General features: G+C 48.9%; 1 protein-coding gene across 7 annotated transcripts in view; it reads left to right on the top strand.

Annotated features, from left to right (window-relative positions):
• The window catches only part of LOC143936269 (cilia- and flagella-associated protein 337-like), a 105,009-nt gene that overhangs the window by 53,636 nt on the left and 24,081 nt on the right, over positions 1-27,292 (top strand). For 6 of the 7 annotated variants that reach the window (XM_077460707.1, XM_077460708.1, XM_077460710.1 and 3 more), the window contains 11 exons: positions 3,111-3,282; positions 4,237-4,283; positions 5,425-5,562; positions 5,951-6,139; positions 6,574-6,765; positions 6,857-7,117; positions 7,508-7,672; positions 7,903-8,052; positions 8,291-8,475; positions 21,603-21,665; positions 21,741-21,871. In XM_077460707.1, the coding sequence (XP_077316833.1) occupies positions 3,111-3,282; positions 4,237-4,283; positions 5,425-5,562; positions 5,951-6,139; positions 6,574-6,765; positions 6,857-7,117; positions 7,508-7,672; positions 7,903-8,052; positions 8,291-8,475; positions 21,603-21,665; positions 21,741-21,871 (1,693 nt within the window). The remainder of the gene's footprint in view (positions 1-3,110; positions 3,283-4,236; positions 4,284-5,424; positions 5,563-5,950; positions 6,140-6,573; positions 6,766-6,856; positions 7,118-7,507; positions 7,673-7,902; positions 8,053-8,290; positions 8,476-21,602; positions 21,666-21,740; positions 21,872-27,292) is intronic. The other variant, XM_077460711.1, reaches the window with a different exon arrangement.

Here is a 27,292-nt window from a genome sequence, read left to right on the forward strand (position 1 = left end):
TGGGACCATGCTGGATGTGGGGTTGAGGACTGTGTGGGACCATGCAGGATGTGGGGTTGAGGACTGTGTGGGACCATGCTGGATGTGGGGTTGAGGATTGTGTGGGACCATGCAGGATGTGGGGTTGAGGACTGTGTGGGACCATGCTGGATGTGGGGTTGAGGGTTGTGTGGGACCATGCTGGATGTAGGGTCGAAGATTGTGTGGGACCATGATGGATTGATGGATGTGGGGTTGAGGACTGTGTGGGACCATGATGGATGTGGGGTTGAGGATTTTGTGGGACCATGCTGGATGTGGGGTTGAGGATTGTGTGGGACCATGATGGATGTGGGGTTGAGGATTGTGTGGGACCATGCTGGATGTTGAGGACTGTTTGGGACCATGCTGGATGTTGAGGACTGTGTGGGACCATGCTGGATGTGGGGTTGGAGGCTCGATGGAGACCATGCTGGATGTGGGGTTGAAGGCTCGTGTGAGACCATGCTGGATATGGGGTTGAGGATTGTGTGGGACCATGCAGGATGTGGGGTTGAGGACTGTGTGGGACCATGCTGGATGTGGGGTTGAGGATTGTGTGGGACCATGCTGGATGTGGGGTTGAGGATTGTGTGGGACCATGCTGGATGTGGAGTTGAGGACTGTGTGGGACCATGCTGGATATGGGGTTGGAGGCTCGATGGAGACCATGCTGGATGTGGGGTTGGAGGCTCGTGTGAGACCATGCTGGATATGGGGTTGAGGATTGTGTGGGACCATGCTGGGTGTGGGGTTGAGGATTGTGTGGGACCATGCTGGATGTGGGGTTGAGGACTGTGTGGGACCATGCTGGATGGGGGGTTGAGGACTGTGTGGGACCATGCTGGATGTGGGGTTGAGGACTGTGTGGGACCATGCTGGATGAGGGGTTGAGGACTGTGTGGGACCATGCTGGATGTGGGGTTGAGGACTGTGTGGGACCATGCTGTATGTGGGTTTGAAGACTGTGTTGGACTATGCTGGATGTGGGTTTGAAGACTGTGTTGGACCATGCTGGATGTAGGGTTGTGGATTGTGTGTCACCATACTGGATGTAGGGTTAAAAACTGTGTGGGACCATGCTGGATGTGGGGTTGAGGACTGTGTTGGACTATGCTGGATGTGGGTTTGAAGACTGTGTTGGACTATGCTGGATGTGGGTTTGAAGACTGTGTTGGACTATGCTGGATGTGGGTTTAAAGACTGTGTTGGACCATGCTGGATGTAGGGTTGAGGATTGTGTGGCACCATGCTGGATGTAGGGTTGAGGATTGTGTGGCACCATGCTGGATGTGGGGTTGAGGACTGTGTGGGACCATGCTGGATGTGGGGTTGAGGATTGTGTGGGACCATGCTGGATGTGGAGTTGAGGACTGTGTGGGACCATGCTGGATATGAGGTTGGAGGCTCGATGGAGACCATGCTGGATGTGGGGTTGGAGGCTCGTGTGAGACCATGCTGGATATGGGGTTGAGGATTGTGTGGGACCATGCTGGGTGTGGGGTTGAGGATTGTGTGGGACCATGCTGGATGTGGGGTTGAGGACTGTGTGAGACCATGCTGGATGGGGGGTTGAGGACTGTGTGGGACCATGCTGGATGTGGGGTTGAGGACTGTGTGGGACCATGCTGGATGTGGGGTTGAGGACTGTGTGGGACCATGCTGTATGTGGGTTTGAAGACTGTGTTGAACTATGCTGGATGTGGGTTTGAAGACTGTGTTGGACCATGCTGGATGTAGGGTTGTGGATTGTGTGGCACCATACTGGATGTAGGGTTAAAAACTGTGTGGGACCATGCTGGATGTGAGGTTGAGGACTGTGTTGGACTATGCTGGATGTGGGTTTGAAGACTGTGTTGGACTATGCTGGATGTGGGTTTGAAGACTGTGTTGGACCATGCTGGATGTAGGGTTGAGGATTGTGTGGCACCATGCTGGATGAGGGGTTGAGGACTGTGTGGGACCATGCTGGATGTGGGGTTGAGGACTGTGTGGGACCATGCTGTATGTGGGTTTGAAGACTGTGTTGAACTATGCTGGATGTGGGTTTGAAGACTGTGTTGGACCATGCTGGATGTAGGGTTGTGGATTGTGTGGCACCATACTGGATGTAGGGTTAAAAACTGTGTGGGACCATGCTGGATGTGGGGTTGAGGACTGTGTTGGACTATGCTGGATGTGGGTTTGAAGACTGTGTTGGACTATGCTGGATGTGGGTTTGAAGACTGTGTTGGACTATGCTGGATGTGGGTTTGAAGACTGTGTTGGACCATGCTGGATGTAGGGTTGAGGATTGTGTGGCACCATGCTGGAGGTAGGGTTGAGGATTGTGTGGCACCATGCTGGATGTAGGGTTGAAAACTGTGTGGGACCATGCTGGATGTGGGGTTGAGGACTGTGTGGGACCATGCTGTATGTGGGTTTGAAGACTGTGTTGGACTATGCTGTATGTGGGTTTGAAGACTGTGTTGGACTATGCTGGATGTGGGGTTGAGGATTGTGTGGGACCATGCTGGATGTGGGGTTGAGGATTGTGTGGGACCATGCTGGATGTGGGGTTGAGGATTGTGTGGCACCATGCTGGATGTGGGGTTGAGGATTGTGTGGCACCATGCTGGATGTGGGGTTGAGGACTTTGTGGGACCATGCTGGATGTGGGGTTGAGGACTGTGTGGGACCATGCTGGATGTGGGGTTGAGGATTGTGTGGCACCATGCTGGATGTGGGGTTGAGGACGTTGTGGGACCATGCTGGATGGGGGGTTGAGGACTGTGTGGGACCATGCTGGATGTGGGGTTGAGGATTGTGTGGCACCATGCTGGATGTGGGGTTGAGGACTGTGTGGGACCATGCTGGATGTGGGGTTGAGGACTGTGTGGCACCATGCTGGATGTGGGGTTGAGGACTTTGTGGGACCATGCTGGATGTGGGGTTGAGGATTGTGTGGCACCATGCTGGATGTGGGGTTGAGGACTTTGTGGGACCATGCTGGATGTGGGGTTGAGGATTGTGTGGCACCATGCTGGATGTGGGGTTGAGGACTGTGTGGGACCGTGCTGGATGTGCTTAAAGTCCTGTCCTCTCCATTGTAGATCTCCTCTGACCTCCATGACCCCCAGGCTGGGAAGAGAAGGTTTAAGTCTTGGACTACAGACGCCATTTATCTTCCCAACCTGCACAAATTCACCGTGGCCACCACCAGCCGAAGCATCCACTTCTTCGACATCTCCACCATGAACGTGTCCGAGGAGTTCTACTTGTGTGGTAGGTATGAAGATTACTGATCTATACAGTGGCAGTATGTGTCTCTGCCCCCATAGGCTGATCCCAGTGTGGTCACCATGTGTCTCCGCCCCCATAGGCTGATCCCAGTGTGGTCACCATGTGTCTCCGCCCCCATAGGCTGATCCCAGTGTGGTCTCCATGTGTCTCCGCCCCCATAGGCTGATCCCAGTGTGGTCTCCATGTGTCTCTGCCCCCATAGGCTGATCCCAGTGTGGTCACCATGTGTCTCTGCCCCCATAGGCTGATCCCAGTGTGGTCACCATGTGTCTCCGCCCCCATAGGCTGATCCCAGTGTGGTCACCATGTGTCTCCGCCCCCATAGGCTGATCCCAGTGTGGTCACCATGTGTCTCCGCCCCCATAGGCTGATCCCAGTGTGGTCACCATGTGTCTCCGCCCCCATAGGCTGATCCCAGTGTGGTCTCCATGTGTCTCCGCCCCCATAGGCTGATCCCAGTGTGGTCACCATGTGTCCATATTCCCCATAGGCTGATCCCAGTGTGGTCCCCATGTATCCATATTCCCCATAGGCTGACCCCAACCTGGTCACCATGTGTGTCTCCATGAGTGATCACATGTGAGTGGCTGCGATAAGCTGCGGGAGCTGTCATCCTCCTCCTATTGCTTTCAATAGGGCTGTTTCCTGCAGCTGATCACGCAGAACCACCGCTGGGGTCCTCGCAGGTGATCGCCCACAGCCCCATTCACAGGTATGAGACTTACCTGTACTAAGCCAGGTGTCACCCCATAATAGAGTGAGAACATACCAGCCATGATAGGTCTATGACCTCACTGCTATAGTGGACTCCTATACATGGTAAGGTATGACATCACTGCTATATTAGACTGATATAAATGATGAGGCATCAGATTATTGCTATATTGGACCCTCGCACATCACATCGAGCTCTCACCGCTGTTCTTCTTTCTTCAGCTTTGCAGCACATCCCCACCTGCTTCTCGTATTGGCACAACGGAAAGGTAACCTACACCTGTTTTGTCTTCTCTGTGTGTAGAGTTCTCTGGTCACCCGGTGTCCTCTTATATCCACAGACCCCTGGAAGCTCCTCTCTTCTCCTGTGTGTAGAGTTCTCTGGTCACCCGGTGTCCTCTTATATCCACAGACCCCTGGAAGCTCCTCTCTTCTCCTGTGTTTAGCGTTCTCTGGTCACCCGGTGTCCTCTTATATCCACAGACCCCTGGAAGCTCCTCTCTTCTCCTGTGTTTAGCGTTCTCTGGTCACCCGGTGTCCTCTTATATCCACAGACCCCTGGAAGCTCCTCTCTTCTCCTGTGTGTAGAGTTCTCTGGTCACCCGGTGTCCTCTTATATCCACAGACCCCTGGAAGCTCCTCTCTTCTCCTGTGTTTCGCGTTCTCTGGTCACCCGGTGTCCTCTTATATCCACAGACCCCTGGAAGCTCCTCTCTTCTCCTGTGTTTAGCATTCTCTGGTCACCCGGTGTCCTCTTATATCGACAGACCCCTGGAAGCTCCTCTCTTCTCCTGTGTTTAGCGTTCTCTGGTCACCCGGTGTCCTCTTATATCCACATATCCCCTGGAAGCTCCTCTCTTCTCCTGTGTTTAGCGTTCTCTGGTCACCCGGTGTCCTCTTATATCCACAGACCCCTGGAAGCTCCTCTCTTCTCCTGTGTGTAGAGTTCTCTGGTCACCCGGTGTCCTCTTGTATCCACAGACCCCTGGAAGCTCCTCTCTTCTCCTGTGTTTTGCGTTCTCTGGTCACCCGGTGTCCTCTTATATCCACAGACCCCTGGAAGCTCCTCTCTTCTCCTGTGTGTAGAGTTCTCTGGTCACCCGGTGTCCTCTTATATCCACAGACCCCTGGAAGCTCCTCTCTTCTCCTGTGTTTAGCGTTCTCTGGTCACCCGGTGTCCTCTTATATCCACAGACCCCTGGAAGCTCCTCTCTTCTCCTGTGTTTAGCATTCTCTGGTCACCCGGTGTCCTCTTATATCGACAGACCCCTGGAAGCTCCTCTCTTCTCCTGTGTTTAGCGTTCTCTGGTCACCCGGTGTCCTCTTATATCCACATATCCCCTGGAAGCTCCTCTCTTCTCCTGTGTTTAGCGTTCTCTGGTCACCCGGTGTCCTCTTTTATATTCACAGACCCCTGGAAGCTCCTCTCTACTCCTGTGGGGTGATGATAAGGGCGGAGTTAACTTATTGTGGCTGTTAAAGCCAACCTCTGGTCTCTTTGAGAAGCCATTCAGCCAGGACCCAGGACCACACAAGATCTCCATGCAGGTGAGGAGACCCGACACTGACAGCAGATGACAGACTTACCCTTCATATGTCTACTGTGCCTCACTTGTCTATGAGATGGGGTAAATTTCCCACCTGTCTGATACACACACATATACTGTACATTATATATATATATATATATATATATCAGGATTGCAGAATTTGGAAGATAATCTGACAAACCAAGGACTATGGATCTTGTAAGCACCACTGACTGGGGGGGTAAAGGCCTGACTGTAGACGTAGCTGATATCTGACAGCCGGTGTTCAGGAGTGAGTGACCATGAGGTGTTAGTATTGATGACCTGAGCAGAGGCCTCTGGTGTAGTAGATCTTCTCACATCAAAGGATTTCCCCAAATGATCACTATACTACTTCTTCTTCGTAGGACCTGAGACATCATAGCAATTTCCTTGGTTACCAGTCAATCCCTAATGTCCACTCCGAACCTGTGACCAGACTCCTCTACATCCCAGGACAGGAGCTTATAATTTCAGCATCTGGCAGCTCCAAGACCTCGGTTGTCATCATGGACATTCATAGACGAGGGAGAGTTTACACCTGGAAGATCAGTAAGGTTAGTGGAGTTTCCTCCTGGAAGATCAGTAAGGTTAGTGGAGTTTCCTCCTGCAAGATCGGTAAGGTTAGTGGAGTTTCCTCCTGCAAGATCGGTAAGGTTAGTGGAGTTTCCTCCTGGAAGATCAGTAAGGTTAGGGAAGTTTCCTCCTGGAAGATCGGTAAGGTTAGTGGAGTTTCCTCCTGGAAGATCGGTAAGGTTAGTGGAGTTTCCTCCTGGAAGATCGGTAAGGTTAGTGGAGTTTCCTCCTGGAAGATCGGTAAGGTTAGTGGAGTTTCCTCCTGGAAGATCGGTAAGGTTAGTGGAGTTTCCTCCTGGAAGATTGGTAAGGTTAGTGGAGTTTCCTCCTGGAAGATCGGTAAGGTTTGTAGAGTTTACACCACTTTGTTTTGGTTGTTGGAGGTCATTTGGTGACTCAGCCTGTTCATTTTCAGGGTGTTCAATGCTTTGACTTCTGCAAGGCTATGAACCTGTTGGTCACTGGGGGGCTCGATCACCAGGTCAGACTCTGGAACCAGTATGTCCCCGGTCACCCTACAGCTGTCTTCTCGGAACACACTATGCCCATTCTTGATGTGGTTGTATATGAACCCCTCAAACAAATATTTAGCTACTCCAAGGACTCGGTAAGTATGATAGTATGAATACAGGCTGGAGAAGTGTGTGTGGTCCATCAATGCAAGCCACACAATGGAATTGTCCTCCATCTCTCCACAGGTCCTAAAAATTTGGGACATCTCCTCCCATAGCTGCCTGCAGACGCTGGTTCTGAAGTTTCCATGTATCCAGCCTGGAAGGATCCAGGAACAAGGAAACTTCCCCTTTCTCCTGGTACCATCGCCTTCTCACTGCTTGCTTGTCGCTTACTGTGACTACATTGCGATGCTGAGACTGGCCCAGAAGTGCTCTAACGAGGAGGTTCTGGCGACACACGAGGCTCCTCTATCAGCTGTCCTGTACAATGGCTTCTTCCATCAGGTGAGTCTCATACAGGTCTGATCTCCTGGACTCTGGGGACCCAGGAGACATGTCTATCCTCTGTCCTGTATAATGGCTTCTTCCATCAGGTGAGTCTCATACAGGTCTGATCTTCTGGAATAAGGGGACTCTGGGGACCCAGGAGACATGTCTATCCTCTGTCCTGTATAATGGCTTCTTCCCCCAGGTGAGTCTCATACAGGTCTGATCTTCTGGAATAAGGGGACTCTGGGGACACAGGAGACATGTCTATCCTCTGTCCTGTATAATGGCTTCTTCCATCATGTGAGTCTCATACAGGTCTGATCTTCTGGAATATTCACTGCAGCTGCCAAAAGCCATGATTCTCCAGATATTTCATCCTGACCCCCCTATACATGTTCACATCAGGTAGTGACAGCGAGTGAGGACTCCAACATAGCGGTCTGGGATGTGGAAACAGGCGACAAGTTTCTTCTTCTGAGGAATGCTCATGGCCAGGAGGAGGTGACATGTTTATCACTGGACACCTCAAAGAGGAGGCTAATCAGCGGGGCCCAGAATGGCACCATCAAGGTACACCTTGGCATTAGGCGCAGGGGGTGTGTTGATGGCTATAAAGAATCCTGAAATTAGTAAAATAGAATTGTACCCCAAATATCATTCCCAATAACATATCCATCTTCTGCTAAGAATTGTACCCCAAATATCATTCCCAATAACATATCCATCTTCTGCTAAGAATTGTACTTGGGGGAGGGGGTGGATTGGGTTGTACACAACATTCTCACCTCTCCATATTTCAGATCTGGAACATCCAGAATGGACACAACCTGCACAGACTGCAGCCGGTGGAGGAGGTGGAGGTCACCGGTGTCCTGGCTCTTCGGGAGCACACAGTCCTCAGTGTCGGCTGGAACAGGAAGATTGTCACTTACAATGTCACAAAAACTGAGGTTAGCCGACTCCGTCTTCTCTTCTTCTCCAGAGTTTATTCCTGCATGTTAGTGGGCAGGCAGCTCTAGCAAATCAGTGCCCCTCCTGCCATCATTTCATCATTGTCTATTACTTTCATATCTTTAGAAGATCCTGAGTGCAGGAATAGAGGCGTGTCATGGCTGTCTGTCCCTCCATCTTGGTTTGCTATGATTAGATATCATTGTATACACATGGTCTCCTCTCCCCTCCCCATAGAACATGTATGTGCCCGCCAAGGAAGGCTGGAAAGGAGGTCATCTGCACAAGGATGACATCATGGCGGCGGACTATTGTCCATCTCTGGGTCTCCTGGTGACGGCGAGCTTTGATGGCGAGATTATCGTCTGGAATGTGGAAACGCAGAGACTGTATCTGTACCTGAGGAAATGTCCGCTGTACAGGTAAAGGAGCGGACCCCCACCGTCCTTCCATCCCACCCCCTCTGTACACGGGTGCTCCAGCTGACCCCTGCTATCCTTCCACCCCACCCCCTCTGTACACGGGTGCTCCAGCTGACCCCCACCATCCTTCCACCCAACCCCCTCTGTTCACGGGTGCTCCAGCTGACCCTCGCTATCCTTCCACCCCACCCCTTCTGTACACCGGTGCTCCAGCTGGGTCCATCATATACACCCCACTTTATTAGGTCCCCCTTGCTAGTTGCACCCCCTTTGGCCTTCATTCTTGATGGCAGAGATACAACAAGGTGTTGGAAACGTTCCTCAGAGATTTTTCTCCATAGTGACATCATAACATCACACGGTTGCTGCAGATTTGTCAGCTGCCCATCCACGATGTCAATCTCCCATTCTACCACATCCCAGAGGTGCTCTATTGGACGAGATGTGGTGAGTGTGGAGGCCATTGGAGGACAGTGACCTCATTGTCCAGTGTTGAGATGATTGGAGCTTTGTGACATGGTGCATTATCGTGATAGAAGGAGCCATCAGAAGATGGGGACACCTCATCCCCCACACCATTACACCCCCCACCACCAGCCTGAACCGGTGATACCCCATCCCCCACACCATTACACCCCCAGCACCAGCCTAAACCTGTGATACCCCATCCCCCATACTATTACACCCCTACCACCAGCCTGAACCAGTGATACCCCATCCCCCGCACCATTGCATCCCCACCACCAGCCTGAACCAGTGATATCCCATCCCCCACACCATTACACCCCCACCACCAGTCTGAACCAGTGATACCCCATCCCCCCCACCATTACACCCCCACCACCAGCCTTAACCAGTGATACCCTATCCCCCGCACCATTACACCCCCACCACCAGCCTGAACCAGTGATACCCCATCCCCCGCACCATTACACCTCCACCACCAGCCTGAACCGGTGATATCCCATCCCCCACACCATTACACCCCCACCACCAGCCTGAACCAGTGATAACCCATCCCCCGCACCATTGCATCCCCACCACCAGTCTGAACCAGTGATACCCCATCCCCCACACCATTACACCCCCACCACCAGCCTGAACCAGTGATACCCCATCCCCCGCACCATTACACCCCCACCACCAGCCTGAACTAGTGATACCCCATCCCCCGCACCATTACACCCCCACCACCAGCCTGAACTGGTGATATCCCATCCCCCGCACCATTACACCCCCACCACCAGCCTGAACCAGTGATACCCCATCCCCCGCACCATTGCATCCCCACCACCAGGCTGAACCGGTGATACCCCATCCCCCACACCATTACACCCCCACCACCAGCCTGAACCAGTGATACCCCATCCCCCGCACCATTGCATCCCCACCACCAGGCTGAACCGGTGATACAAGGCAGGGGTTGCATTGGCAGCTATCATCTTGGATAAAGTATTGGTATTGGATGAAGTATTGCACTTCGGCTCAGACTTCAGCGAATGAACAAAGTGAAAATCTACAACAGACTTCAGCAGAACACTAAAGAGACCACAGGGGACCCGATTCTCCATAGAACATCTCATCCCGTCTGCTCCTTGCCGCTCTGTATTCGGCGCTCCCTACTTTTCCTCCTCCTTAAATTCCCTTTCCTTCACCCCTCTTCTCCACCCCACAGCTTATATATATATATATATCCCTCACTCCTGTCTTCACCGTATTACTGCACTCATCAGCTCCTGCTAATTCTGAACCCGCACACCAATAAAACCTCCAGGACACGGAGAAGTGCCCCCCACAGAAGTCACACTCCCATATCACCTCTCTCACCCTTCTCCTAATGTCTGGAGAGATTTCCCTAAATCCTGGACCACCATCATTTACCTTCAGCCATCATACCCGGCACAACCCATCCTCTGCCAGCAGCCACAATCTACACAATCTCATTTCTATTCCTCTTCTGCCTAGAGCCAGTCTCCCTTCTCCTGTGCCCTTTGGAATGCCCGCTTGGTTTGCAACAAACTCACCACCATCCATGACCCATTTATCACAAACTCCTTCAACCTACTTGCAATTACAGAGACCTGACTTCAAGAATCCGACTTTCCTTCTCCTGCTGCCCTCTCCCATGGTGGCCTCCTGTGGACTCTCCCAGGCCTAACGGACGGAGTGGAGGTGGTGTTGGAATCCTCCCATCCCCTCCAAGCACTTTTCAGGTTCTTCATCCACCTCTCTCCTTATTTGAAGCTCTCTGTATTCGTCTATTTTCTCCAGTTTCATTGAGAATTGCTGTGATCTGTCAGCCTGCTGGACCGGTATAAAGCTTCCTTGATGACTTCTCCGCCTGGCTACCCTACTTTCTCTCTTCTGAAATCCCAACTATCATTCTTGGTGACTTCAACATCCCCGGTAATCTTAAAGTGGTTGTAAACCCATTACAACCACTTTAACCTACAGGTAAGCCTAGATTAAGTGCAAGAAATAACTCCCACACCTAAAAGGTTTGGGAGATATTTGTAGAAATAGCAGCACCATGTCTACGGCGCATGCGCACCGAGCGTGCCATTTAGCGATCATGCTGTTAGTGGTGACATGATGCGTGGGAGTCACATCATCGCTGCTCCGGCCAGTCACAGCGCCAGAGCAGCGATACCCGGAAGGCACACCGAGTCAAACATGTCAGCGACGGGGGAGGTGAACGAGGGTCGCGTCGGGGGCTTCGATCTCAGGTAAGTAAATCATAATGAACTAGTATGCTATGCATACAAGCTCATTATGCCTTTGTCCTGCAGGGTGTTTTTTATTTTTATTTTTTAAAGAGAGGGTTTACTTCCTCTTCAACACTCCCGCTATTTCTATATTTCTGAACACGACCTCCTCTTTTAACCTGAAACAATAGACAAACGCTTCTACTCACTCTCTTGGCAACTTACCAAGAGAGTGAGTAGAAGCTGGAGCTGCCGAGGATATCTCCTGAACCTGCACGGATTAGGAGATATCCCCTGTATTTACATGTGCTGACATCATCGGCACATGCACACTTACACAAACTGACGTGCTGTTGCTTCAGTGAGTGTGCCACTACCGGCGGCTCCTGTGCGCATGCGCAGGAGTGGCGTCATTGCGGCTCCGACCAATCAAAGCACTGGAGCCACAATACCCGGAATTAACACCCAGGAGTGATGTCATCGCCCGGTGCTGTGTACGGGCACCACAGCAAGGGCTTCAATCTCAGGTGAGTATTATATAATGAGCTAGTATGCTATGCATTCTAGCTCCTTATGCCTTTTGTCTTGCAGGTGTTTATTTTTAGTTTTTGTATTTTCAAAGTGTGTTTCCAACCACTTTAACCCTTCTCTTCTTTTTTCTGCTACAGATTGTCTCTATGTCAAAATCTCATCCTTGTCCTGCCCCAACCTGGCCACTTCTGTCTACAACAGTTCACTGTCATCCACCCTGGATACCTTCCTCCCTCACTACACACAGAATCAGGCCCCGACCGCTACAACCCTGGCGGACAGACATTTCCAAAAGCCAAAGTCACAGCAAGATTTCAGCCAATATAAATCTGCCCTCCAAAAATCCCATCCCTGCCTCCACACTGCCAAACAGACCTACTTCATCACTCTCATTAACACCTTCTCAACTCTTTTCTACCTTTACCACTCTACTTCATCCCCCATTACCTCCGCCCACTAACTTACTCACTGCCCAGGAGATTGCTAATCACTTCAAAAATAAGATTGAGACGATTCGTCTCGAGATCTCCTCCACTCTACAGACATCTCCCTCATTTTACACTTTTTGTCCTCCTGCACAATCAATACTCTTGTTTAACCCAAACTACTACAGAGGAAGTCAATAAACTTCTTTCTAACGCCCACCTAACTGTCTGCCCCCTGGACCCCGTTCCTTCTCAAATACTATGGTCACCCTCTGACTCTATCCTACACTCTTTAACTTACATCTTCAACCTCTCTCTCTCTACTGGCATCTTCCCCAACCCTCTAAAACATGCACTAGTCACTCCCATACCAAAAAAGGCCTCACTGAACCCCACCAATTTTAACAACCTAAGACCCATCTCTTTACTCCCTTTTGCCTCCAAACTCCTTGAACGTTTAGTCTACAATTGACTGAGCGACCATCTCATTGAATAACCTTCTTGATCTCCTTCAGTCTGGATTTCGTCCTCAGCACTCCACAGACACTGCTCTCCTAAAAGTCACAAACGACATACTAACAGCCAAAAGCAACGGTCATTATTCCGTACTCTTACTCTTGGACCTCTCTGATGCCTTTGATACAATTGATTACCCCCTCCTCCTCAAAAAACTCAATTTGCTTGGTCTCCATGGCTGTGCTCTCCTTTGATTTGAATCTTACCTATCTCATCGCACCTTCAGTGTCACTTACAACTCCACTTCCTCTTCTCCAACTCCCCTTTCCGTTGGGGTCCCCCAAGTTTCTGTCCTTGGACCTTTACTATTCTCGATCTACACATCCTCCCCGGGTCAGCTGATAGCCTCCCATGGCTTCTACTACCATTTATATGCCGATGACACCCAAATCTATGTCTCTACCCCTCAGCTCACCCCATCAATCTCCTCACACATCACTGATCTACTAACAGACATATCAGCCTGGATGTCACATCACTTCCTCAAACTGAATCTATCTAAAACCGAAGTCATAATATATCCTCCCCCACTTGCCCCTTCCCCCAACTTCTCTGTCAAGATCAATTGCACAACTATCAGTCCGTCCCCACATGCCAAGGGTAACCTTAGACTCTGAACTGTTCTTTCAGGCCCACATACAATCCCTGTCCAAATCATGCCGCCTCAACCCCTGCAACATCTCCAGAATACGCCCCTTTTTAACTAAAGACACCACCAAGCTTCTAATTTACTCCCTGGTCATCTCTCTCCTCGACTACTGCAACTCCCTCCTCATTGGATTACCTTTACATAGACTATCCCCCCTCCAGTCCATAATGAATGCTGCTGCCAGAATCATCCACCTTACAAACCATTTAGTGTCCTCCACCACTCTCTGCCAATCCCTCCACTGCCTTCCACTCACCCAATGAATAAAATTCTAAGTACTAACAATAATTTACAAAGCCATCCATAACACAGCTACATCACTAACCTAGTGTCAGGGCTGGCTCAGCCCTTCCTTCTCTGAGCTGGCCGCTCAGCTGTCGGCTAATTGTCAGCTCCTATCTCTCCACAGTTACTCAGCTGTAGATGATATCCTGCTCGTCAGTCCTGCCTACTTAAGCCGTTCAGCCCAGAGGACCTCTGCCTTTGCTTTGGTCACATCTCTAGAGACGCTCTTCTGCATTCCTGTTTAAAGGCTTACTTGGCTGACATCCCTTCTGGCTCCAGATCCTGCTTGCTGTTTTATTACACTCATCTCCGGCTCTGGCTGACTATCCGTTCCAGTTACTGAACTCTGGCTATGTTTTGACTACGTTTGTTCTCTTTTACTTTTATTAATAAACAAGTGTGATTTACCTGTACTTCTGTCTCGGTCTGATTTCATGGTTTCTGACACCTAGTCCCAAAATGCCAACCAAGCCGCTCTCTTCGGTCCTCCCAAGACCTCCTGCTCTCCAGCTCCCTTGTCACCTCCTCCCATGCTCACCTACAGGATTTCTCCAGAGCTTCTCCCATCCTTTGGAACTTCCTACTCCAATCTGTCCAACTTTCCCCTAATCTATCCATCTTGAGACGATCCCTGAAAACCCTTCTCTTTAAAGAACCCTATCCTGCTTCTAACTAATATACTGTTTTACTTTCTCCATCAGCTCATCCTTTACAGCTATTACCTTTTTTTCAATTGACCCTTCCCCCTAGATTGTAAACTAGTGAGCCGGGCCCTCTGATTCCTCTTGTACCAAATTGTAATGTAACTGTACTGTCTGCCCTCATGTCGTAAAGCGCTGCGCAAACTGAGCTATATAAATCCTGTATAATAATAATACAAGGCAGGATGGATTGATCCACCAAATTCTGACCCCACCATCTGAATGTCACAGTTGAAATCCAGACTCATCAGACCAGGCAATGTTTTTCCAATCTTGTATTGTCCAATTTTGGTGATCCTGTGCCAATTGTAGCCTCAGTTTCCTGTTCTTAGCTGACAGGAGTGGCACCTGGTGTGGTCAACTGCTGTTGTAGCCCATCTGCTTCAAGGTTGTATGTTTTGTGCAATTAGAGATGGTATTCTGCATACCTTGGATGTTACTGTTGCCTGTGATGGGAGTCACTTTGGGTGGGGGGCTTGTGGAACCCAGCTTACCTTGGAGAGCTCTGGAAACTCCTTGTCCAGATCCCCCGGCCCCTCCTATGTGTAAGTCACTCTGTGTCTATTAGGGGAACAGGGTACCGAGAACCCCAGTTGGGTCTGCCTAACCCGACTCACTGTACAACCACACCAGACTCAGCATTTCCTTTTACTCCTGTAATGTGGTTTGTGATGAAAGAATGAAGGGGCTTTTTCACTTTGGACATTAATATTGTGGAACGATATCCCAGTAACAGTATGTGGATTAGAGGGGAGAGGGGGATTTCTCCAGCAGCCCCTCCTAAAGATGGTCTACTGTTGAAAAGTTGAATACACCTGTGTGTCTCTGGTTACTGAATGTAGTTTACCCCGCCCTGTGTCATTATGCAAAGCAGAGGGGTTGTCTCCCGAGTGTCTTATGTTTTTACCCTACACTGATGCTTCAACAAGTGACTGGGTGGGCTAAGGGATCTTGGATCGTGCTGGTACCAGACAAAGGAAGTATATATGGCGGAGAGACTCTTCTTGAGTACAGGGCCAGCAGTGGAATTGTGCTTCCTGGCTGTGAATACGTCCAAACCACCCCCAGAATCGATGATGGGATAGCAAACTTTGGGCGTACCAGCGGAGATATGGATCCGGCATCAGAGATCCCGAGGCTGCTGCGGAGCGCCCTTTCAACAATCCCTAGGACTGTGTCTGCAGGTCAGTACCTGGAGATCAGGCAGCAGATTTGGGTGCAGGTCTGGCTTGGAGCCCTCCAGGTCACTGGTAGACAACAGGGCAAGTGCTTTCCAACCCCGGAGCAATGGGCCAGTGACCAACGGCAGTTATGGATGACATCCCTGGGCCCCAGGACCAATGGGTGTCCGAATTGGACTGGCTGGTCCAGCAGGAGATAGAGCTGGACAAACGTTATCGGCAGTGGCGGCTGGTGACGTTTTTGGATGGGGGAGGGTGCCAGACTCCGCCCATCATTTTTTGACCCCCTTCCACTTCTCATAAACCACACCCCTTATATAACCCACCCAATCCGTCCCCTGTATTCCACTTCCTTCCACCCATAGTGTCAGGAGTATACAGCTCATATCACAGGACAGAGTATACAGTCCCAGCATCACAGGACAGGTTTTTTTTGCTAGAAAATTACTTAGAAATCCCCAACATTATATATTGTTTTGTTTTTTTCTAACACCCTAGAGAATAAAATGGCGGTCATTGCAATACTTATTTTCATAATGTATATGCACAGTGGTCTTACAAGCGCACATTTTTTTTTAATGCACTTTTTTTAATACAAAAATAAGACAACAGTAAAGTTACCCCAATTTTTTTCTATATTGTGAAAGATAATGTTACGCCGAGCAAATTGATACCCAACATGTCACGCTTCTAAATTGCACCCGCTTGTGGCATGGCGTCAAACTTTTACCCTCAAAAATCTCCATAGGCGACATTTAAAAAAATTCTGCAGGTTGCATCTTTTGCGTAACAGAGGAGGTCTAGGGCTAGAATTATTGATCTCACTCTAACGATCGCGCCGATACCTCACATGTGTGGTTTGACCACCGTTTTCATATGCGGGCGCTACTCATTTTTGCGTTTGCTTCTGCGCGCAAGCTCGTTGGGACTGGGCGCTTTTAAAATAAAAATGTTTTCCTTATTTTTTCACTGTTTAAAAAAAAAAAAAAATGTGTCACTTTTATTCCTATTACAAGGAATGTAAACATCCCTTGTAATAGAAAAAAGCATGACAGGTCCTCTTATATATGAGATCCGGGGGGGTCAAAAAGTCCTCACATCTCATATTTGGACTAAAATGCCAAAAAGGTTTGTGAAATGATGGAGATGTATATCAGCGAGATAAAGATGCTCCGCACTCCCCTATGTATGTTATCAGCACAGAGCACCCAACAAGCCACACCAATTCTACCAAGCAAAATCATTAGGCTTTGCCAGCAAATGCTTGGAGCAACAAGCAGCCGACCATTTGATTGTTTGCACTTTGCTGATAAGAATACCGCATGTTCCATTACATCTCCTCCTGCAAGAATTGTTATGTTATTCATATTCCTGCTTAAATATATTCTAAAATATTTTAAAATGGCTGACATATTACTGCTCACTGTGACTCAGACTCTGAGTAAAGGGGTGCATTTTAAAATAGATTTTAACATGATTAAATCGTTTTTCCCTCAGTGAGAACATTTACATTCTCCCTCACAGTGATTTTACGGGCGGAAGCTAGACGGCGTTCTGCATTGCGCCGCAAGGCGGGTTAAATACCCGCAAATGAAGCGCCATGGATGCAATCTTGTGATTGCATCGACATGGCGCTTCCCATAGTGCACTGCGACCGGCGCCAAAGTGCACTATGTTAAATGATTTTTTTTTATGTCTTAAAGGGGCCGTTTTAAAAAAATATCATTATTTTTTTTTGTGACTACAGGAGGGGGGGGGGGGGGCGGCGGCGTCTGGGCGCCCCCTATGGACGGGCCGCCACTGGTTATCGGGCTCTGCAATGGCACGCACCGCAGGGATATTCAGGAGGGACAACAGAATGCTCTCCGGAGGGATATGACTTTGGAGGCCCTGGATTGCTGTGGGAGAGCCTTACAGATCGTTTTGTGTTTGGCGATGAAGGGGAACCTACCCTTGAGGACCTGCAAGAATATAGAGAGGCTATGCTCGGTCTTGCAGGGGTCTCAGAGCTTAAACCTGATCTGGACTATTTGTTAAGGAAGGAACAGCATCTGGAAAAGGCATACAGGAAACTGCTAGAACACGCTCAGCAGCATGCCAGAGAACCGGCAGTGGAAACTCCGGAGATTGTCGTCCCCAAACCTGAAGTGCTGACAACAGGGCAGAGCCATGCTAGCCTCTGCCCAGCACCAATAACATTGTCTTTGTTCTATGGACAGGAGATAGTGAACCTCTATCCCCAGACACCAGTTCCAGAGACTGGGGATTTAATAGACTTTTGCACTGAGGAGGAACAACCCAGTGGGCCTCCAGCAGAAGAGCTGTCTTCAGAGCATGGCACTGTTGACCTCTGCCCACAACAATCCACCGCGCAGGAGCTCCAGGGAGAGAATGCAATTAGCACCTCACAACTGCAGCTTGAGCTGATATTGGTGGATGGTACTTTGGTATCCACTGACACAACCCCAGAAAATGTCAGCCTTGCTCTGCAAGCACCTGGGGATTTTAATCTAGTAAATGTGGATGGGACTTCAGTCTCCACCTGTATACCCCAGGGATGCTGGGCAGTCGGCCCAGATCCCCAACATCCTGACAAAGTGAGCCCAGCCACCCTGTTTTCTCTGCAGCGGCTGAAGAGACTCCAGGGGGAGAGACCAGTCCGCACTTCTCCCCAGCAGCGGGTATGTTCTATGAGAGAGGCAGAGGTTGGCTGGGTAATGCTCTGATTGGGACAATGTGTTTGGGGTACTGTGTGGGCAGGGGCGTTGCTAGGTGGCAAAAAGACCAGGGGCTTCAGCCTGAAGTCCAAGAACCGGGTGGGGTGACATGGCTTTTTTTTGTGGGCTGGGTGGTGGGGTTGTGTGACTTACCAGTGCCCATCAATACTGACCAGTAAGCACATCTGCCTGACACTGACCATTACACTGACCTGCCTGACCTACATACATTGACAATGACATACATACACACACTGAGTGTCTGACCTACCTCAGCTCAGCCGTGGTGTGTGGTCTCTATGGCACTTGGCCATTTTCCGCCTCTATGGCACTCGGCCATTTTTGGCCTCTATGGCACTCGACCATTTTCGGCCTCTATGGCACTCGGCCACTTTCGGCCGCACTCAGCCACTTTTGGCCACACTTGGCCACTTTCAGCCGCTATGGCACTCGGCTACTTTTGGCCGCACTCGCCCATTTTCGCCCACTATGGCATTTGGCTACTTTTGGCCGCATTCGGCCACTTTCGGCCGTACACTCTCGAACAGATCGGTCCTGGCAGCGAGCGCTCAGGGCTAACAATGGAATGCAGCATTCCATAGACTTGTGGCTTTTCAGGGTCACATTCGGGGCTTCAGCCCCCCCTAGTCACCCCCTCCCGATGCCCCTGTGTGTGAGAACAGACATTGGGGGACTGGAACTACTGACTAACTTCAAATTCAACTCGTTTGGGGTCTCCTTCTGTGTTAGTCTTCTGCCAAAAGGGGAGATGTGTGACAGGAGTAACTTTGGGTGGGGGGCTTGTGGAACTCGGCTTACCTTGGAGAGCTCTGGAAACTCCTTGTCCAGCTCGTCCAGCCCCTCTTATGTGTAAGTCACCCTGTGTCCATTAGGGGCATGGTGACCGAGAACCCCAGTTGGGTTTGCCTAACCGGACTCACCGTAGAATAACACCGGCCTCAGCATTTCCTTTTACCCCTGTTGTCATGGATTCTATGTGTGGTTTGATGAAAGAATAAAGGGGCTCTTTCACTTGGGACAGTAATATTTATGAACAATATCCCTCAAGAAATATATGAAGATAAATAATTTAACCTTTCAGACTGCTAGATTGTTTGAGGTGTGGTTGTTCTATTGTTTCTGTCTGCCCTGGGAGCAACCTGTTATGGGATGTTTATGTGTATGTGGATTAGCTGGGAGTGGGGAGTGGGGTATTTATCCAGAAGCCCCTCCCAAAGACGGTCTACTGTTGAAAAGTTGAATACACCTGTGTGTCTCTTGTTACTGAATGTAATTTACCCCGCCTTGACAGGGTGTAGGTCGGCAAGGCTGTGTGAAGTTGTTGTACAACATCCAATATAGAAACTACATTGATAGAAAACCCCTGGTGGTAGACTTTAACGGCAAGTACAATCAAAAATTACAAATAGGAGCAATTAACTTTCTTTATTAAATTGATATAAAAACATAGAGTTTTATACATATCATAGCAGTTTGTACAGTACAAGGGACAAATTACTTATACATAATTGACTATAGAGGCGATCACCTACGCGTTTCGGAGCTGGAATAGTCTCCTTGTTGAGGGGTATAGATACAGCATAGGATATAGTTATAGCCATGTACAGTATCATATGAATATCATTCATATTCGCAATTCGATCGTGTGTGGGCTCCATCGGACCTTTGCTTGCCAAAAATCTGGTGGACTTTAGAAATAGAAAATTTTTAAAATTTTCCCACCGGAAGTCCGCCGGACCGAGAAATCCGTTCTTGTGTAGGCTGGTCCGACGGACAAAAACCGACGCTAGGGCAGCTATTGACTACTGGCTATGAACTTCCTTATTCTAGTTCGTCATCACGTTCGAATCCATCGGACTTTGGTGTGATTGTGTGTGGCCAAGTCCGTTTATTCGGAAAGTCCGTCGGAACTCCGCCGAAAGTCCGTCGGAAAAAAACGGACCTAGTCCCTCAAAGTCCGGTCGTGTGTACGCGGCATAACAGGTTTTCTTCTAAGATTGTCCTGTATTTGTCTCCATCCATCTTCCCATCAACTCTGACCAGCTTCCCTGTCCCTGCTGAAGAAAACCATCCCCACCACATGATGCTGCCACCACCATGTCTCACGGTGGGGATGGTGTGTTCGGGGGATGGGCAGTGTTAGTTTCCCCCACACATAGCGTTTTGCTTTTAGGCCATAAAGTAGAATTTTGGTCTCCTCTGACCAGATCACCTTCTTCCACATGTTTGCTGCCCCCTCCCTCACATGACTTCTCACAAACTACAAACAGGACTTCTTATGACTTTCTTTCTCCAATGTCTTTCTTCTTGTCACTCTTCCATAAAGGACAGATTTGTGGAGAGACGACTAATAGTTGTCCTGTGGACAGATTCTCCCCCCTGAGCTGTGGATCTCTGCAGCTCCTCCAGAGTTACCATGGACCTCTTGGCTCTTCTCTGATGAATGCTCTCCTTGCCCGGCCCGGTCAGTTTAGGTGGATAGCCATGTCTTGGTAGGTTGGCAGTTGTGCCATGCTCTTTCCATTTTCCGATGATGGATTGAACAGAGCTCCGTGAGATGTTCAAAGATTGGGAGATTTCTTTATAACCTGACCCTGCTTTATACTTCTCCACAACTTTATCCCTGACCTGTCTGGTGTGTTCCTTGGCCTTCATGATGCTGTTTGTTCACTAAGGTTCTCTAACAACCCTCTGAGGGCTTCACAGAACAGCTGTATTTATACTGAGAATAAATGACACACAGGTGGACTCTATTTACTAATTAGGCGAATTCTGAAGGCAATTTGTTCCTCTAGATTTTAGTTAGGGGTATCAGAGTAAAGGGGGTACCATACAAATGCCCCCCCCCCCCCCCCCCACACACACACACGCACACACTTTTCACATATTTTATTTGTATCATTTACCTTCCACTTCACAATTATGTGACACTTTGTTGATCCCTCACATAAAATCCCAATAAAAAAACAGTATCTGACAAAAGTAAGTACACCCCTCAGTGACATTTCTTCTCTCTTTTCATGTGACAACACTGAAGAAATGACACTTGTCTACAATGTAAAGTAGTGAGTGTACAGCTTGTATAACAGTGTAAATTTCCTGTCCCCTCAAAATAACTCAACACACAGCCATTAATGTCTAAACAGCTGTCAACAAAAGTCAGTACACCCCTAAGTGAAAATGTCCAAATTTGGCCCAAAGTGTCATTTCTTCAGTGTTGTCACGTGAAAAGATTTACACAAATGTGACTGAGGGGTGTACTTACTTTTGTCAGAAACTGTACATTTGTTTTTTGGTTGTAACATGATAAAATGTGGAATATTCCAAGGGGTATGAATACTTTTTCCAGGCACTGTACACTGCGCACTGACACGTCTGTGTTTCTGACATCCACAGGCAGAGTTCCAGGGGAAGAGCGGGCAGCCGGTATTGTCAGAGGGGGCGGAGCGGTGACCTCGGGTGAGTTATTATTGTGCTGGTGGTCAGGGAAGGGACTCTGTCTGGTGTAACCTCTCGGTCATCTCTTCCTTTCAGGTGCCCCTTGCCAGTGGACCGCCTCCTCTTCCTACAGTATCGTGCAGCACAGAGAGAGGGCGCCGTCCTCATCAGTTCAGAGGGAGGAGTCCTGTGCTGGTGGAGTATCTTCACCCCGGACTCCATATTCGGTGATTGCAGTGGATGATGTTTATCTGAATTGTACATGCAGAGTGGCCCTCAGGTGACACAGAGTCTGAAATATGAACTGCCTGAGCCTTTCATCAACATGGAGCGTGCCCAGACCAGGCAGCCAGGCGATTTGGCAGGTGCCATAGAGCTGCTTAGTCTCAGTATCTGTCAGAAGTCTTGTATTAAGTCTTCTCATATCCTTTATTGGGGGACAAGTGATGGCAATTTATCATGTATCACACGGCCAGGCCAAGTGATGGCAGATTAGTGTATAGCCCACAGCCGGGCCTATCAGAGGTTGGGGACCGGCACAGCTTGGGGAAGAACATCTTAGTCTTGCTGTAACTCACAGTCCTGATATCACAATCTGATATAAAGGTCCTTCATGGTCTTGAACTAAATGATAATCTTGTCTTGGAGTAGTCTGTGTCTCCATTATGTGCAGTCCTTGTTGTCTTCTTGGTTCCATCTCCTGGTAATCTGGTGGGATTGAAGTCCTCAACGTCCTAATGATAATCTTGTCTTTAATACTCAGAGTCTCCTGTACATAGTTCTGGTTCATATACTGGTGGGTTTGGAGTCCTCAGTATAATGATAATCTAGTTCAGAGAACACAGGACCTCTTGTACAAAATCCTGAGTGTTGTCTCTTCTGTCCTATCTCCTGGTAATCTAGGGGGATTGGAGTCCTCACTATAATAATGATGGTCTTGTCTTGGAATGGTTGGGGGGTCTCCTGTACATGTCGTCTCTTCTGTCCAATGTTCTGGTAATCTAGTGGGATTGGAGTCCTCGCCTTACTAATGATGGTCTTATCTTGGAATGGTCGGGGGGTTGTTGTCCTCTCTTTCCAATCTTCTGGTAATCTAGTGGGTCTTGGAATGGTCGGGGGGTCTCCTGTAAATGTCGTCATCTCGTCTGTCCTATCTTCTGGTAATCTATTGGGATTGGAGTCCTCACACTAATAATGATGGTCTTGTCTTGGAATGGTCGGGGGGGGGGGGGGGGGGGGGTCTCCTGTACATGTCGTCGTCTCGTCTGTCCTATCTTCTGGTAATCTAGTGGGATTGGAGTCCTCACACTAATAATGATGGTCTTGTCTTGGAATGGTCGGGGGGTCTCCTGTACATGTCGTCGTCTCGTCTGTCCTATCTTCTGGTAATCTAGTGGGATTGGAGTCCTCACCCTAATAACGATGGTCTTGTCTTGGAATGGTCAGGGGGGGGGGGGGTCTCCTGTACATGTCGTCATCTCGTCTGTCCTATCTTCTGGTAATCTAGTGGGATTGGAGTCCTCGCCCTAATAATGATGGTCTTGTCTTGGAATGGTCGGGGGGTCTCCTGTACATGTCGTCGTCTCGTCTGTCCTATCTTCTGGTAATCTAGTGGGATTGGAGTCCTCACCCTAATAACGATGGTCTTGTCTTGGAATGGTCAGGGGGGGGGGGTCTCCTGTACATGTCGTCATCTCGTCTGTCCTATCTTCTGGTCATCTAGTGGGATTGGAGTCCTCACCCTAATAATGATGGTCTTATCTTGGAATGGTCGGGGGGTTGTTGTCCTCTCTTTCCAATCTTCTGGTAATCTAGTGGGATTGGAGTCCTCACTATAATAATGATGGTCTTGTCTTGGAATGGTCGGGGGGTCTCCTGTACATGTTGTCGTCTCGTCTGTCCTATCTTCTGGTAATCTAGTGGGATTGGAGTCCTCACCCTAATAACGATGGTCTTGTCTTGGAATGGTCAGGGGGGGGGGGGTCTCCTGTACATGTCGTCATCTCGTCTGTCCTATCTTCTGGTCATCTAGTGGGATTGGAGTCCTCACACTAATAATGATGGTCTTGTCTTGGAATGGTCAGGGGGGGGGGGGTCTCCTGTACATGTCGTCGTCTCGTCTGTCCTATCTTATGGTAATCTAGTGGGATTGGAGTCCTCGCCCTAATAATGATGGTCTTGTCTTGGAATGGTCGGGGGGTCTCCTGTACATGTCGTCGTCTCGTCTGTCCTATCTTCTGGTAATCTAGTGGGATTGGAGTCCTCACACTAATAATGATGGTCTTGTCTTGGAATGGTCGGGGGGGGGGGGGGGGGGGGCTCCTGTACATGTCGTCGTCTCGTCTGTCCTATCTTCTGGTAATCTAGTGGGATTGGAGTCCTCGCCCTAATAATGATGGTCTTGTCTTGGAATGGTCGGGGGGGGGGGGGGGGGGGGGGGCTCCTGTACATGTCGTCGTCTCGTCTGTCCTATCTTCTGGTAATCTAGTGGGATTGGAGTCCTCGCCCTAATAATGATGGTCTTGTCTTGGAATGGTCGGGGGGTCTCCTGTACATGTCGTCGTCTCGTCTGTCCTATCTTCTGGTAATCTAGTGGGATTGGAGTCCTCACCCTAATAACGATGGTCTTGTCTTGGAATGGTCAGGGGGGGGGGGGTCTCCTGTACATGTCGTCATCTCGTCTGTCCTATCTTCTGGTAATCTAGTGGGATTGGAGTCCTCGCCCTAATAATGATGGTCTTGTCTTGGAATGGTCGGGGGGTCTCCTGTACATGTCGTCGTCTCGTCTGTCCTATCTTCTGGTAATCTAGTGGGATTGGAGTCCTCACCCTAATAACGATGGTCTTGTCTTGGAATGGTCAGGGGGGGGGGGGGTCTCCTGTACATGTCGTCATCTCGTCTGTCCTATCTTCTGGTCATCTAGTGGGATTGGAGTCCTCACCCTAATAATGATGGTCTTATCTTGGAATGGTCGGGGGGTTGTTGTCCTCTCTTTCCAATCTTCTGGTAATCTAGTGGGATTGGAGTCCTCACTATAATAATGATGGTCTTGTCTTGGAATGGTCGGGGGGTCTCCTGTACATGTTGTCGTCTCGTCTGTCCTATCTTCTGGTAATCTAGTGGGATTGGAGTCCTCACCCTAATAACGATGGTCTTGTCTTGGAATGGTCAGGGGGGGGGGGGGGGTCTCCTGTACATGTCGTCATCTCGTCTGTCCTATCTTCTGGTCATCTAGTGGGATTGGAGTCCTCACCCTAATAATGATGGTCTTGTCTTGGAATGGTCAGGGGGGGGGGGGGGGGGGCTCCTGTACATGTCGTCGTCTCGTCTGTCCTATCTTCTGGTCATCTAGTGGGATTGGAGTCCTCACTATAATAATGGTAATCTTGGAAGGGTCTCCTATACATAGTCCTTGTGATCTCTTCTGTCCCGTTTTATGGTGATCTGGTTGAGATCGGAGTCTTTGCTATGCAGTACTTTTGATGATCTTGTGTTGGGGAGGGGTTGGGCTCCTTTGTAAGCAGTAGTGTGAAATCACACTATCAAAAAGAAAAGCGCCATAAAACCAAGCAGTTTGATTGGAATCATTTATTAAAGAAGTCGATATAAATGAGAGACTTCCTAAATAAGACAGCTTTATACTTTTAGAAAACATAAAACATAGTGGGCAGCACAGTGGTGCAGTGATTAGCACCTTCACCTAGCAGCAAAAAGGATCGCTGGTTCGAATCCCAACCACAACACCATCTGCCTGGAGTCTGTATGTTCTCCCTGCGCCTCCAGATACTTTGGTTTCCTTCCACACTACAAAGACATGCTGGTAAATCAATTAGATCCTGTCAAAACATTGGCCGAATACGTGTATGTATTTGTAAGCATGTCAGGACCCCATGGGGTTAAAGGACCGCACTATACTGCAGACGGACATCAGCGGCAAAAAGCACCCTAATGCGATTCAGTTCACATAGGTAGCGCTATACAAGTCACTCATTCATTCATTCAAGTCACTGACTATGGAACTACGATAAAACAAACCCTAAAAAAGACAATCTGGATTATCAACCCACATGCTGATAAACAGGGCTGGACTCGGCCAAAAATGTGGCCCTGGACTTCATCCAGGGCACTTGGGGCACAAGGTACATTATGGGGCACTTGGGGCACAAGGTACATTATGGGGCACATGGGGCACATTGTTTACTAGCCAGCATGCAGAGTAGCACAGGAAGCGTCTGTGATAGGTTCTCTCTCATGTCACACAGCGCTGCTCCCTGGCAGCCCCTCCTCCCTCATCCCAGATGATGTCACAAGCAAATGAGGATGGACGAGAAGCGAGGAGGGGCCGTCGGGTAGCCGTGTGACATGAGAGAGAACCTATCACAGACGCTTCCTGCGCTACTCTGCATGCTGGCTAAATCTTGATCTACCCGTCAGGCGCCAGCTGTCGGCGATTGGTGGGTAGATTGGCGCGGACCTCCGATGCAATAGGTGGCCGCTGTAACCAGCCCACTGAGCCATCGGCCCACCGGGAAACTCTCAGTAGTCCTGATGACCAGTCCATCCCTGATAATAAAGATAATTATCTCAGATATCAAACGATAGGAATTGCCATTGATGATAAACCTCAGACTGAGCAGAGGGAACAATCACCACAATGATATAGAGGACAAGGAGAAATCTTCACCAACCCCCATCAATAATAGACACGGATTCTATCCAGTCCTGATGGAGGGGACACTCCGTGTATAGAAGAGTCATATCTCCTTCTAATCATCTGTATTGGAATCGATCATTGATTATAAGCAGCAAATATTCCCTCACTATAGATATAGAATGGTTGTGGTAAAACACGATCAATGAATGTGGCCGTTCTGTGGTACAAACCGTCCCTCATACAATTCACAGATACGAGATCCGCGATTAGAGGGGATGAATTAAAAGCAATATGGGTATTGACCACAAGATGGCACTTTGTTAAATGAATCTCTTCTCTACTTTATCATCAAACAACTTTCTATCATGCTCTTTTCTGTCTTGCTTTTCTTTTTTCCTCTTTTTCTCTTTTTTTATTTTTCTCCCTGTGATGATTTTTTTCATTAACTTTGCACTTATCTTGCTAGTTCTCTGGTATTATCAGTTTGGACTATCGCATTCTTTGAAGGTGATTAAATAATTCTTAAATGTTTTTTTGGACATACCATATGAGAGATTAAATGAATTTAGTGAGATATGAAATTTGGCCACAAGATGGCACTATCACCTATATACAAGACCCGCGTGCTGAACCGTCCAGCACTATTGATTCCTAATCTGTATGTATTTGTATCTAAGTGGAAAAACATGATGACAATCAGCTTAATTGGGAGCTCATTGAAGTCCGAACTAAGGAAGATAAAAGGAGGATAACACCTCCCTATTCTGAAGAAGTCCTATGATTGGAGGATGAAACACGTCAATCAAGCGAGGTCAACACATTATTCAATCCAACCATGGAACCCACACACAAGCCTCAAGATCTCTGAAAAGGGACTTTAAGATCAGCTGGTCGGCTCTGTCTCTGGCTTCATAGAGCAACACTGACAAAGGGATTGAAAACTATTATTACCAAGAAAAACCTCATTTAAAGCAACTTAATGTGAAGATAACCT

This window comes from Lithobates pipiens, unplaced genomic scaffold (genome assembly GCF_037356315.1).
Source record: "Lithobates pipiens isolate NorthernLeopardFrog02 unplaced genomic scaffold, aLitPip1_a1.2 Scaffold_28, whole genome shotgun sequence".
NCBI classification, from domain to species: domain Eukaryota; kingdom Metazoa; phylum Chordata; class Amphibia; order Anura; family Ranidae; genus Lithobates; species Lithobates pipiens.